General features: G+C 59.0%; 1 protein-coding gene across 3 annotated transcripts; it reads right to left on the reverse strand.

Moving 5' to 3' along the window:
• Positions 1-1,901: 1,901 nt before the first annotated feature.
• Positions 1,902-13,581, reverse strand: BBC3 (BCL2 binding component 3). Of its 3 annotated transcripts, none has more exons than XM_017500402.2 (4): positions 13,085-13,581; positions 9,011-9,299; positions 7,418-7,608; positions 1,902-2,994 (listed from the first exon to the last, which is right to left on the reverse strand). In XM_017500402.2, the coding sequence occupies exons 1-4, from the start codon at positions 13,170-13,172 to the stop codon at positions 2,777-2,779; spliced, it is 786 nt and encodes a 261-aa protein (XP_017355891.1). In that variant the 5' UTR covers positions 13,173-13,581; the 3' UTR covers positions 1,902-2,776. The 3 variants fall into 3 exon arrangements, with proteins under 3 accessions (XP_017355891.1, XP_017355889.1, XP_017355892.1); XM_017500400.2 differs by lacking the exon at positions 13,085-13,581 and adding an exon at positions 11,808-12,078; XM_017500403.2 differs by lacking the exon at positions 9,011-9,299 and having other exon boundaries at positions 13,085-13,572.
• Between the last annotated feature and the right edge of the window lie 488 nt (positions 13,582-14,069).

The following is a 14,069-nucleotide window of genomic DNA, read 5'->3' on the forward strand; positions in this document are numbered from 1 at the left end:
GAGACGGGGTTTCACCGTGTTGACCAGGATGGTCTCGATCTCTTGACCTTGTGATCCACCCGCCTCGGCCTCCCAAAGTGCTGGGATTACAGGCTTGAGCCACCGTGCCCGGCCAATTTTTGTAGTTTTAATAGAAACCAGTTTTTACCATGTTGGCCAGGCTGGTCTCAAACTCCTGATCTCAGGTGATTTGTCCACCTTGGCCTCCCAAAGTGCTAGGATTATAGGCGTGAGCCACCATGCCCAGCCCCTTTTTCTTCCTTTCTTTCTCTTTCTCTCTCCGTCCCTCCCTCCCTCCCTTCCTTCCTTTTTTTTGAGGCTGGGTCTTGCTCTGTCACCTAGGCTGCGGTGCAATGGCACAATCTTGGCTCACTGTAACCTCTGCCTCCTGGATTCAAGCAATTCTCCTGCCTTAGCCTCCCAAGTAGCTGGGATTACAGGCGCGCGCCACCACGCCCAGCTAATTTCTGTATTTTTAGTAGAGACGGAGTTTCGCCACGTTGGCCAGGCTTGTCTCAAACTCCTCACCTCAGGTGATCTGCCCACCTCCCTGCTTCTCATTGAGGTCTCTATCAATCAGGTATCAGCACAGGGAAAGGGCTCAGGGCAGTGTGTGGCAATGGCGCTGTTTGCAGGAAGATGGCAGTAGGAGCGACCCTTTCTACATGCACTCAACACAGCCTAGTTAGGCCCCGGGCAGTGTGTGGGGACTTGCTGTGATCTTAGTTCCAGGTGCTCCTCCAGCTGGAGAGGCAGCCTATGGCTGATGACGGTGCAAGGCCAGATGTCCCCTTCTGTCTCTGTGAGGGCAGAGACGAGGTCTGTCTCTTGACCGTGTCCCCAGCACTTGTCACAGTGGTGCCTCTGGATCTGTTATGGGTCATTCAGCCATTAAATATCAAGCGCCCCTACAGCATACTTTATCCACTGGGGACAAAGTGAGGATAAAGCACCAAAGAAGGCCTGCACTCATGGGGACTTCCCTTTTGTTTATTTTAGACGGAGTCTTACCATGTCGCCCAGGTTGGAGTGCAGTGACACTTTCTCGGCTCACTGCAACTTCCACGTCCCAGGTTCAAGTGATTCTCCTGCCTCAGCCTGCCAAGTAGATGCAACTACAGGCGTGTGCCACCATGCCTGGCTAATTTTTTAGTAGAAGTGGGGTTTCACCATATTTGACAGGCTGGTCTCAAACTCCTGACCTCGTGGTCTGCCCTCCTTGGCCTCCCAAAGTGCTGGGATTACAACTGTGAGCCCCGCACCTGGCCCACTTATTTTATTTTTGAGACAGGGTCTCACCCTGTAACCCAAGCTGGAGTGCAGTGGCTTGATCTTAGCTCACTGCAGCCTCCAACTCCTGGGCTCAAACAATCCTCCTGCCTCGGCCTCCCAAAGTGCTGGGATTACAGGCCTCAGCCGCCAAGCCTGACCAAGCTTCACTATGTTTTCCCTTTTTTTTGACACAGGGTGTCACTCTGTCAACTAGGCTGGAGTGCAGTGGCTCAGTCAGGGCTCACTGCAGCCTCAGCCTCCTGAGTAGCTGGGACTACAGACGCACACCACCACACCTGGCTACTTGTTTTGTATTTTTGTAGACTCGGGGGTTTCTCAGTGTTGCCCAGGCTGGTCTTCAACTCATGGGCTCAAGTGATCCACCCACCTCAGCCTCTCAAAGTGCTGAGATTATAGGTGTGAGCGATGGCACCCGGCTGAGCTTCACTTTTGCCAGGAATGGGGATGATGAAGCCTGGGAGCATCCCGGTCTAGGGGAGCCCAGGCCCCTCAGCCTATCTTCTGATGCAGCCACAACTGCCCGGGCCACCTCTCCCACCCACTCACAGAACCTCTGATTAGAAGGCCTCTCCAAGGCCATGCTATAGAGAAGGCAAGCAGAAAGAGTATCCACTCTTCCAATCTGATTTTATTGAAAAGGAAACATACAAAAATCATGTACAAAAAAAATTAACCAAACATGTACAGAAAATTCATTCCGGTATCTACAGCAGCGCATATACAGTATCTTACAGGCTGGCCATCCCTCCCCGCTCCCAGACTCCTCCCTCTTCCGAGATTTCCCCCCCTCCCTGACTCCCCATCTTCCCCCCAGCGCTTGGCCCTGGGGACTAAGGCTGGGGCGGCTTCAGCCAAAATCTCCCACCCCCCAAATGAATGCCAGTGGTCACACGTGCTCTCTCTAAACCTATGCAATGGGATTGATGGGGCAGGGGGCGGTTGCGGGCAGAGCACAGGATTCACAGTCTGGGCCCCTCCTGGCCACCCCCCCCCCGATGAAGGTGAGGCAGGCATGCCCACCACCTGCCAGCTGGCTCAGGGAAGATGGCTGGGCGCCGGGCTGGAGCAACCGGCAGACGCGCCCCACTCTCTGGCTCCAGGAGGCTAGTGGTCACGTTTGGCTCATTTGCTCTTCACGGGCCCCCTCCCAGGAGGAGGGGGGGAAGCACCAGGGGCCTGAGGCCAGGCCCAGAGTGAAGGAGCACTGAGAGGAGAGCCCCCCAGTGTCACCCCTGCAGCTGGAACGGGCACCAGCACAGCAGCCTTTCCTGAGATGGTGGTGGGCAGCAGAGGCGGGCGGCTCAGTCCCCACCCCCTCGGTCACCGCCGCCTTCCGATGCTGAGTCCGTCAGCCCTCCCTTCCCTAGCATCTGGGCCAGGGACCCAGGAGTCCACATCTCCGTCAGTGCACCCAGGCTGGGCTGGGGCTGGAGTGGCTGCCCCGGCCCGCCCCTGGGACAGGCAGGGCTGGGAGTCCAGTATGCTACATGGTGCAGAGAAAGTCCCCCGCGCTGGCCAGGGTGTCAGGAGGTGGGAGGGGCCTGCCCCCCGAGTCCCTGACGTCCACCGGGCAGGTGCAGGCACCTAATTGGGCTCCATCTCGGGGGCTCTGTGGCCCCTGGGAAAGGGCAGGAGTCCCATGATGAGATTGTACAGGACCCTCCAGGGCGAGGGGCGGTGCTGCGGCTGCTCCTCTTGTCTCTGGGGAAAAGAGAGAGAGAAGGGGCAGTTAGCAGGGTCCTGAGTGTGGTGACAGGAGTGGGGACGGTCAGCTCCAGAGGAAGTGAGGCAACAGTCTCGCCCACCCTATTCCAGCTCCTCTGCCTACCTCGGGGTCACAACCTCATCCAGGACATGAGACCAGGAGGCAGAGGACAGAGATGAAATACCCTCAGCAGAGAGCCGGGCACCAATCGAGTGCCCAGCACATGTTAGCTGTGACCGCCCCGTCCCTGTTGTACATTTGGGAAAGGCATCCCACAAGGGGCTGAAGGATGAACTGCAACCTATCCTGCCCCTCCCTGCAGGGCGGCGAGATGAGGAGAAAGGAGCAGGGTGCCCATGAGAACTGAGAAGAGTTCAGCCCCCACTGTAGAGGTTCTTTTTTTTTTTTTTAACAGTCTCGCTCTGTTATATAGGCTGGAGTGCAGTGGCACAATCTCGACTCACTGTAACCTCCGCCTCCCAGGTTCAAGGAATTCTGCCTCAGCCTCCCAAGTAGCTGCGATTACAGGCATCCGCCACCCTGCCCAGGTAATTTTTGTATTTTTAGTAGAGACGGGGTTTTACCATGTTGGCCAGGCTGGTCTCAAACTCCTGACCTCATGATCCGCCTGTCTCGACCTCCCAAAGTGCTGAGATTACAGGCGTGAGCCACCGTGCCAGCCAGAGGTTTCAACAGAAGCACTTCTAGGCAACGCTGAGTGAAACCCCTGCCCGCTCTCCAGTGACAGGATGAAGACAAGGTGGTCTCTAGGACCCTCTCAGCTCCAAAATGCTAGGAACTGGGAAGGCAGGAAGCTAGGTCCCAGGAAAGCCTCCTGGCTGGTAAAAATTAAAGGCAATACTGAAAAGTGTACAGAGGCCAGGCGCTGTGGCTTACACCTATAATCCCAGTGCTTTGAGAGGCCAAGGCGGGAGGATCACCTAAGGTCAGGAGTTCGAGACCAGTCTGGCCAACGTGGTGGAACCCTGTCTCTATTAAAAATACAAAAATGACCAGGTACGGTGGCTCACGCCTGTAATCCCAGCACTTTGAGGCGCTGAGACAGGTGGATCACTCGATGTCAGGCGTTCAAGACCAGCCTGGCTAACATGGTAAGACCTCATCTCTACTAAAAACACAAAATTTAGCTGGGCATGGTGGCACACGCCAGTAATCCCAGCCACTTGGGTGGCTGAGGCAGGAGACTTGCTTGGATCTGGGAGGCGGAGGTTGCAGTAAGCCAAGATCATGCCACTGCACTCCAGCCTGGGTGACAGAGTGACACTATGTCTCAAAATAAATAAATAAAAAGGCCGGTGAGGTGTCTCATGCCTGTAATCCCAGTGCTTTGGGAGGCCGAGGCAGGCAGAATCAACTGAGGTCAGGAGTTCAAGACCAGTTTGGCCAACATGGTGAAACTCCGTCTTTACTAAAACTACAAAAATTAACCGGGTGTGGTGTAATTCCAGCTACTTGGGAGGCCGAGGCAGCAGAATTGCTTGAACCCAGGAGGTGGAGGTTGCAGTGAGCCAAGATTGAGCCACTGCACTCCAGCCTGGGCAACAGACTCCGTCTCAAAAACAAACAAACAAAAAAAAGTGCCCAGAGAGCTGCAGTCCTCTGTCACTCCCTATAGCTCCACATCCAGGCTCTGTGCTAAGTGGGGACCACGTAACCTCCTCCCCTTCAGGTGCAGGATAAGGAGAAACTCACTTTACAGACGGTTACATGATCCTGATCATCCTCATGGTTAACCTGGCAGTGAGTCGCCTGGTACCAGCCCAGCCTCCTCAACACTCCCTAGCAACTCTTGGGGCCAGGCGATGGAGGCAAAGGGTACACATCATATTGGTGTAAGTTATAAAACCCACCACTGTCACACTGCTGTGGGTGCCACATGGTGAGCAAGCTGGCATTCACCTAGTGAGGTGGACGGTGAGCAGATCACCTAGGTATCTAATCTAGAGACACAAGAGCGCATCTGGAAATATGCATGATTGGGACAGGAAAAAAGCCAATAAATAATGGTCGTGTGCAGTGGCTCACGTCTGTAATCCCAGCACTTTGGGAGGCCGAGGTGGGTGGATCACCTGTGGTTGGGAGTTTGGGATCAGCCTGGTCAACATGGTGAAATGCTGTCTCTACTAAAAATACACAATTTAGCCAGGTGGGGTGGCAGGCACCTGTAATCCCAGCTACTTGCAAGACTGAGGCAGGAGAATCACTTGAACCCAGGAGGTGGAGGCTGCAGTGAGCTGAGACCGCGCCATTGCACTCCAGCCTGGGCAACAAGAGCAAAACTCTCAAAAAAAAAAAGCCAATAAATAAAATTTGAAATATATTTAAAAATAGGCTGGGTAAGGTAGCTCAGGCCTATAATCCCAGCACTTTGGGAGGCCAAGGCAGGAGGATCACTTAAGGCCAGGAGTTTGAGACCAGCCTGGGTAACACAGCAAGACCAGATGTCTACAAAAAATAAAAAATTAGCCAGGTATGGTGGGCCTGCCTGTGATCCCAGCTAGTTGGGAGGCTGAGGTGGGAGGATCCCTTAAACCCAGGAGTTGGAGGCTGCAGGGAGCTGTGATGGCACCATTGCACTCCAACCTGGGAGACAGAGTGAGACCCTGTCTCTAAACATAAAAAAAATACATAGCTATCCTAAATATCCATCAGTGAGAAAATAAATAAAGATACTATGTTTATCCAACAGAATACTATGTAGCCATGAAAATAGCTTTTTTTTGTTTTTTTGTTTTGAGACAGAGTCTCATTCTGTTACACAGGCTGGAGTGCAGTAGCCCGATCTCAGCTCACTGCAACCTCCACCTCCTGGGTTCAAGTGATTCTCCTGCCTCAGTCTTGCAAGTAGCTGGGATTACAGGCATGTGCCACCATGCTCAGCTAATTTTTCTATTTTTAGTAGAGATGGTGTTTCACCATGTTGGCCAGGCTGGTCTCGAACTGGCCACCTCAAGTGATCCACCTGCCTCGGCCTCCCAAGGGACTGGGATTACAGGGGTGGACCACTGCACTCGGCCAAAAATGGCTGGTTTTTTTGTTTCTTTTTTTCGATGGTCTTGCTCTGTCACCCAGGCTGGACTTCAGTAGCCCCATCACAGCTCACTGCAGCCTCGACTTCCCTGGCTCAAGGGACTCTTTCACCTCAGCCTCCCAAGTAGCTGGGACTACGGGCCCACGCCTCCACATCCGGCTATTTTTTTTTTTTTTTTTAAGAGACGGGGTTTTACCATATTGGTCAGTCTAGTCTTGAACTGACCTCGTGATCCGCCTGCCTCGGCCTCCCAAAGTGCTGAGATTACAGGCGTGAGCCACCGCACCCCACATTTTTGTATTTTTTTTTTTAATATAGCGACGGGGGTCTCATTATGTTGCCCAGGCTGGTCTGGAACTCCTGGGCTAAAGCGTCCTTCCACCTCCGCTTCCCAAAGTGCTGGGATTACAGGCGTGAGCCACCGAGCCTGGCTAAACATGGATGGATGGAAGCTCTTTTGCCCATAGGATGAATCTGAAGCCTAATATTGTGAGAAAAAGGAATTCTGGGGAGGAACAAACACTGTGTCATGGACGCTAAGCTAAGAATGCCCCATGATCCTAAGCACTGTTTCTGGCCTGGTAAATACAGAGTAAAAGCAGCAAAACCTGCAGGGGATGAGCGCGGGCAACTTAAGAGGTTTCCCTTGGATGCAAGGAGGGGGAAGGGATGGGAGAGTGAGGAGCTTCACCACATGCTTTTCTGCGGTTTTGTTTGGCTTTTTAATAAGCAAGCAATGGGGGTGTAATGTTCAGCCTGAACAGAGCAGGCTGGTGGGCGCACGATGTTTGTGATTTCCCATTCTCTGCTGTGGGCCTCGGATATTTGTTTTAAAAAATCTGGGCCGTGCCACGGGCTGGGGGGCGGGGCCTCCCGCAGGGCGGAGCTCCAGGCCCTCCCCTGCCCTCCCCCGGCCGCCCCGGCTGTCCCCGGCCCGCCCCGGCGCCCGGGAAGCTGTGTGGCGCTGCGGGCCGCGCGGGAGGGACGGCAGGGGGCGGGCGCGGCGCGGCTGCTGACTCACCGGCTATAAATAGCCCGGGATATATGAGCCGCGCCGCCCAGCGCCGCCCTCAGTCCCCGCGGCCGCGGGCCACGGGCGCGCCGCTGCTCTCCGCTGCGGCCTGGTTCTCGGGCCCCGGCCCCGGCCCCGGCCCTGGCTCGGGCTCCGGCTGTGCCATCCGCGTCGCGGGGCCCAGGGGCGGCTCTGCGGGCGCGCGATCCCCCACCCACTCACCCCCACCTGCCTGTCCCCGGCGCGACCCAGCCGCGCAAGGGCAGCAGCTGCCGCACATCTGGCGGGGGCCGCCTGCCGCCCCCTCCTCCGGCGGGAAGTCCCACCTGCCGTCTACCCCGCCCCCAGCACTCACCCGCCGCTCGTACTGCGCGTTGAGGTCGTCCGCCATCCGCTGCAGCTGGGCCCCGATCTCCCGGGCCCACTGCTCCTCCTCCCCGCGGACTCCCAGGGCCGCCTGGGTGGGACCGCCCGCCAGGGCCCCCGGGGCGCTGGGCACGGGCGACTCCAGGTGCTGCTCCGCCAGCGAGAGCGAGGGCTGAGGACCTTGGAGAGGCAGAAGGGCGCGGTCAGCACCCACCACCCCTCTAGGCCTAGAGGTGTCCCGGGCTGCTTCCCTGTTTCCCAGCCACTGCTCCCCGCCTCATTTCTAGCGATTCCTTCTTCTCTTAGAGTCAATTTCTCAGCTTCTCCTCCCCAGGCACCAGAAAGCAGGAAGGACCTGGGGACGCCGCTCTGGGGTCACCTGTTTGGCCAGCTACGTCCCCACGGCCCATGTCAGTGTGGAAGGCAGGCGGCCAGAGAGGTGACCCTAGGGGGTGGTCAGGCCTAAGGACCTCTATTCCCCCACGGGGCCATGTTTTGCCTGTTCCGTGTGACAGGCAGGGAAACTGAGGCCCGCACTTAGGGAGTATCCCAAGGTCACACAGGGATACAGCGACTGACCCCACCCAGACCACAAGCCTCAGGTCTCCAGCCCTCTCGAGTCCAACCACAGGGAAGCCACACCTCCGGATGTGGCAGAGGCCTGGAGACCAGAAGGCCAGAGACTGGCAGCTTCAGAGCGCCGGCCTGGGGGTGCTGGGACTCGGGAGAAGCCTTCCTGCCCCTCCCCCTTCTAAGCGCTCTAGGAGGCTCCGGCCCTCCGGTCCCACCAGGTCCGACCTGAGGGTTCCCTAAGACCCACAAGCAGGGCCTCAGTTTCCAGTCTGTGACCCTGGCCTTGAAATCGGTGTCCCTCTCCAGGGCTTCCAGGAACGGAGCTAAGGAAGTTTTCTCTTTCCTTACTACCCTCGGGCCGCAGGGACAGGATGGGGGATGGGAAACCAGGACACACTTTCCCGGGCTACAGCGCCAGCCGGCAGGAATGGGGCTCCCCGGGCACCACAGGGTTAACAGCCCATCAGGCAGGGGACCTTTAACCCTTCCCTCCCCAAGACTCCCCCCTCCCCGAGGGGACTTTCCCAACACAATGGCCCCGACTCCCTCTCTTTCCTCCGCTGGGACTGCGGAGAGGGCCAGTCCTGGCCAAAGAGATGCAAATAAAGGCAAAAGGACCCTCGAATCCTTCCCAGAGCCCGGAGGTGACGGTCCTCCCGCTCAGCCCACACTCCCTCCAACAAGAATCATCCAGGGGGGTCTAGGGGACCCAGACTGGGGGAGGGGAGCTGGGATGCAGCTGTTGCCCGAGGCCCGGAAGAGACAGTGGGCTGCAATTCGGGGACTGCAGTCAGATTCCAGGAGGGACTTCCCACTTGACCTCCCCCTCCACCCCCAGCCTCCGTCTTCCTGCCTCTTGCAACACAAAGACCACATTGGCCACACCCTCCCAGTGGCCCGGCTGGGCTCGCCACCTCCCCCCCGTCCACTCCCACTCTCCAGTTCCTCCGAGCCTCCGGGCCCCTCTCTTCCCGGCTGCTAGCACCCCGGGGGCGGGGCGGGCACTCACCGTCCGGGCGCGGGCCTCGGGGGCGGCTGCGGGGGCCCCCAGGCCAGCGGGGGCTCCCCAGGGCGGCGGTGACGGCGGGTGGGGTGGCGGGGGCGCAGAGGTAGGCAGCGGGCAGCAAGGCGGGGGCGGCAGGGGCGGCGGGCAGGCCGGACTCGCAGAGGCCGCAGGACACGGCCGAGGGCACCAGGCGGCCGAGCGGGAAGGGGCGCGGGCCGTCGCGGGCCAGGCCCTCTACGGGCTCCGGGGAGCTGCCCTCCTGGCGTGCGCGGGCCATGGCGCTCCCTGGGGCCTGCGGGACACGAGACGAGGAGCAGGTCAGCAGGGAAGTGCCGGGCCCACTGAACCTCCAGCCTCCCCAGGGTCAGGACCCAGATGGAGAAGAGCGGAGGTGTGTGTGCCGGCGGAGGGGGAGATGGCCCCACAGAGACACGCCCAACCAGGGGACGACACCACCGGGCTCCGCTGGCCTGGGCAGCCTCCCGGGCACACCGTGATGGGCACACAGGGGCCCAGGACGGCTCTCTCAGCAAGGACCGGACTCACACGGGACGGATGGAGGGTCTGGCAGGTGTGTGTATGAGAGCTGTGACAGTCCCACAGCACAAACTCACTCCACTTGGGACTCACAGCGGGGGCTGGTGGGCACAACTTTCCCAACACAGCTACGGGCACGCTGGGAGGGCAGCGAGGCACAGTGAGGCCCCCACAGCACACACACAAGGACTCACACGGGACTGGCCAGCCTGACCACCCACCCTACTTCCCACCTGCAGGCAAACACTGAGATGGCCCCAGCCTGGGACATCACTCCTCAGTCCACATGAGATACACACACACACAACCCGACCAAAGCAGGCACATGTAGACAATCACAAGCACTCTATACACAGCGCACGCTGGCTGGCAAAACCCATCCCCACACACACATCCAAACTGTCAAAGTCTCACACACTGACCTACTGTTGATATGCCCAGGGGCACACGCAAACACAATGCAGCCATTGCAAACACCCCCCCCCACACACACACACACACGCACAAGCTAGGCACTGCCTCAGTTCCCAAACATGCCCCTGTCCAGACACACACACAGACACATACACTCCAGAGATAAGACCTGCACACCTCGGGACTCACATATCAACACCAAACACACCCACAGACACACATCAACACCCCCAAAACACACCCACATGTCACCAACTCAGGACACACATAAATAAGGCACACACAGACACATGCCATCAGCCCCTGACACATCACCAGACACCAGGCGGGCTACGGCCAGCAGACACCAACCCACCCTCTTCATGCAACCCCCAAACACCATCAGCAACTGTCAGCAACACACACACACACACACACACACACACACACTCTACAGCTAACTCAATCCCACACAGCCCAGCAGCACACACACCTAGCGCACCCACAGAGAACACTGGTCTCACGTGACTGACATAAACACTACACACACGCAGCCCACATGACACACATGAGCCAGCCGATCGCAGTGACAAGCCCCTCAGACCCAACACACACACAGAGGCTCAGACACAACCACATCCAGAGGCTGCCAGCAACATCCACCGTCTACACTGCATAGACCCCACAGATCCCGGGTCCTCAAATCCCAGACGCTGATGCCAGACACACAAGCCAAACCCAGACTAAGACAAGAGAGCCCCCCACCCCCCCCACACAAACACACACGCACACCTGACAACTGACACAGACACCTGGACAGAAAACAAACATCTGCATTTAGCAGGAGCAACATCACAAACGCTGGGCAAAGACACATGCCCCGGAGATACAGAGAGCCAGCCACAGCCAAGACACAAGCACACACACCGCACGGTGTGTCGGGCAAGACACACACATAAACACACAAACAGCGCACTCCAGCAACACACACACACTCCAGCCTCCACACCCCAGCACGCGCTGGCAACACAGACCTCCAGTCTCACCCCGAAGAGCACATGCAGACAACTCTCACCGAGAACACACACAGGTCCACCCACTCCACGGGCAGGGCACCCACAGACAGAATCCCACACAAACAGGCGCGGGGACTCACGCAGACACCCCGACGGGTCAGAAACCCCAACATTCCTCCGGATCGACACCTCCACTCCCTGCAGAGCCCAGCACAAACTCGGAGCCAGACGCGCGCACACACCCAGGCGAGACACCTGCAGATCCACAACCCCGCACACGCGCGCTCCCACGGCGGTCCCAGACGCCCCACTCCGCTGTCACAGCCACCCCCACCGCCGCCACGTGCGCCCGCCCCGCCCGCCAGGCGAGCGCGGGGCCAATAACCGGCTGTTGCTGGGGCGCAGCCCCCGCCCGCAGGAGCCGCAGACTCCACGGCCCGCGAGCCGCCCCCTGTCGCCGCCCCCAGCGGGCGCGCGCCCTGGGTGTGGCCGCCCCTCCGTGCCGCCCCCCCGCCCCTCCCGGACTTTGGGGGCTGGGGCACCCCGGGGTCGACCCTCTTCCCCGGGGTCGCACTGGCCGCCAGGGGGCGCTGCCGAGCCCGCACCCCATTGTTTGTAAACAAACCCGCCAGACTGCCGAGGCACCTGTGCACCCAGACCTGGCGCCCCAACGCCGAGCCGCCTCCCTACCCGCGACCCCAGCCCAGGGTCCCTCGTGGGGTTTGGGGGGAGGCGCGGTGTGGGGAGGCAGGGCGCAAGCACTGCTCGCCGCCTGCACTCCTGTCACCTCCTCCAGGGAGCCCACCTGGCCTGGCCGATCGCGGCCGGTGAGGATTCGGGGCGCGCACACTCACCCCGGGGGCATGAACACGCCGGAGGGGGCAGCGGTGGGGGGCGGGCGGCTTCCTTCAGGAGGGCGCGCCCGCCAAGCGCCGCTCTCCGCGGCGGCTGCTGCTGTGGCTGTTGCTGCTGCTGCCGCTCTGACTGCAGTGGCGGCGGCTGTGGCTGTGGCTGCCGCTGCTCCCCGGGCCGCAGGCGCGTCCGCGTCGTGGCCGCCGCTGCTGGGATCGTTGGTGCAGCCGCCGCCGCCAGGCACCCGCTCGCATGTGGTTCGCGCCGCGTCTCAGGCCGCCCGGCGGATCCCGGGCCCGCTCCGAAGCCGCCCCGCCCCGCCCCGCCCCGCCCCCGCCCGGCGGGTCCCACGCCCCGCCCCCGCGTGACGCCACAGCCCCGCCCGCCCGCCGCGGACAAGTCGGGACTTGCAGGCGCGCGCCGCGCCCCCCCTACCTCCGCGCGGGGGGTTTCCCTGCAGCCGGGGACGGGGCAGGGCCTGGCCCGGGGCGAGGAGGACCCAGGCGCGGTGCGGCGGGGTGCGAGTTATCGCCCAGACACCGGGACAGTAGGACCCACAGAGTGGGACCCACACATCCACAACCCCAGGGATACATACACAGACCGACCGACGGGCGCTCCAGGGTACACAAAGTCACGTGCAGGCAGAGCCCGAGGGGTGCACTCACAGAGACAAGGCCACAGTGTCACCAATGCACACCATGGACAGGGGCATGAACACACAGTCACACACTGCTGGGGCTCACACTTGCACACACCCAGACGCAAATGCACAGACTCACTAACAGGGTCCCCAGGACAAGCCGATGGACACAATGACAGGGCCACACACAGTGGCACAAACACCCACACTGATAATGACACCCGGACCCACAAACTGTGTTCACATACATCCCTACAGAACAGGCACCCACAGTGAACACAGTGGTGCAACCACACAGACACAGGCGGAGTGCTTATCAGGTAACACACACCTGCTGACAGGCACAGAGTGCACACACACACAGAGACACCCGTTACAGGGATACCTGGACACATGGCCAAATCCAAACCACACTCCAACAGGGACACACACAGACGCACTCACAGTTTCACAGCTAACACATGAAAACGATCAGAAACTGACATTTGGAGACACAGACCAAATCCAACATAGAGGAAACTGAGCCCCCCCACACACACACACACACATATCATGAAGCCACACCTGTGACAGCTTCTTGCTAACTGGCCCGCAGACTGCACACACGCTGGAGCATCCACACCTGGTCTCACTCACCACACATCTGGCAAGGAACCCACACCGAGGAAGAAGCCCTGGGCACTTGGCATGGACATGCCCAGGCAGACCCCACGCCACATTTCATCTTAGTCTTCCCTTCCCTTTTTCAGTTTCTCATTGTCATTTCCCTGACCGGCCCTGGGGTCCTTCCTTCTTCCAAAGCCCTGCACTCCTCCTCCTCTGCACTTTCCGTCCCTACTTGGCTCTCATCCAATCCCAATCACCTCACCAGAGTGACTCACCTTCCAGTGCCTAGTGTGGGGCTGGCTGAGAAAGGACGTCAGACTTCTCACACTTGACTGCTTCAGAGCCCACACCCTTACATCCCCCAAGAGAAGCAGGTAATCCACGTCTCTCATGAAATTTCACCGTTTTAAATATTGGAGACTCTTCAGCCTTCCTATCTCTTGCCCTTTCCCCAATTATTCATTCTCCCTTCCTTCTTCCTGGTGTTTTCCAAACTGTGGGTCATGAGTAAACCATGGATTATGGTATCACTTTGGATCTTACTTTTTTTTTCTTTTTGAGACTTAGTCTCTCGCTCTGTCACCTATGCTGGAGTGCAGTGGCTCAATCTCAGCTCACTCTGCACCCTCTGCCTCCCAAGTTGAAGCAGTTCTCCTGTCTCAGCCTCCAAGTAGCTGGGACTACAGGTGCCTGCCACCACGCCTGACTAATTTTTGTGGGTTTTTTTTTCCTTTTTTTTGAGACGGAGTCTTGCTCTGTCGCCAGGCTGGAGTGCAGTGGTGCAATCTCGGCTCACTGCAACCTCCACCTCCTGGGTTCGAGCGATTCTCCCGTCTCAGCCTCCCGAGTAGCTGGGACCACAGGTATGTGCCACCATGCCCGGCTATTTTTTGTATTTAAAGACGGGGTTTCACCATGTTGGCCAGGATGGTCTCGATCTCTTGACCTTGTGATCCGCCCGCCTCGGCCTCCCAAGGTGCTGGGATTGCAGGCATGAGCCACCGCACCTGGGCTT

The sequence above is a fragment of the Cebus imitator genome, unplaced genomic scaffold (assembly GCF_001604975.1).
Source record: "Cebus imitator isolate Cc_AM_T3 unplaced genomic scaffold, Cebus_imitator-1.0 Scaffold266, whole genome shotgun sequence".
NCBI classification, from domain to species: domain Eukaryota; kingdom Metazoa; phylum Chordata; class Mammalia; order Primates; family Cebidae; genus Cebus; species Cebus imitator.

Excerpts from the sequence above, each read along its gene's own strand:
- BBC3 (XM_017500402.2), bottom strand. The coding sequence starts at position 13,172 with ATGAAATGTGGCGTGGGGTCTGCCTGGGCATGTCCATGCCAAGTGCCC. Across the intron at positions 7,609-9,010 it reads CCGAGGCCCGCGCCCGGACG|GTCCTCAGCCCTCGCTCTCG; the intron begins GTGAGTGCCCGC and ends TGCCTCTCCAAG. Across the intron at positions 2,995-7,417 it reads ACGCGCAGTACGAGCGGCGG|AGACAAGAGGAGCAGCCGCA; the intron begins GTGAGTGCTGGG and ends TCTTTTCCCCAG.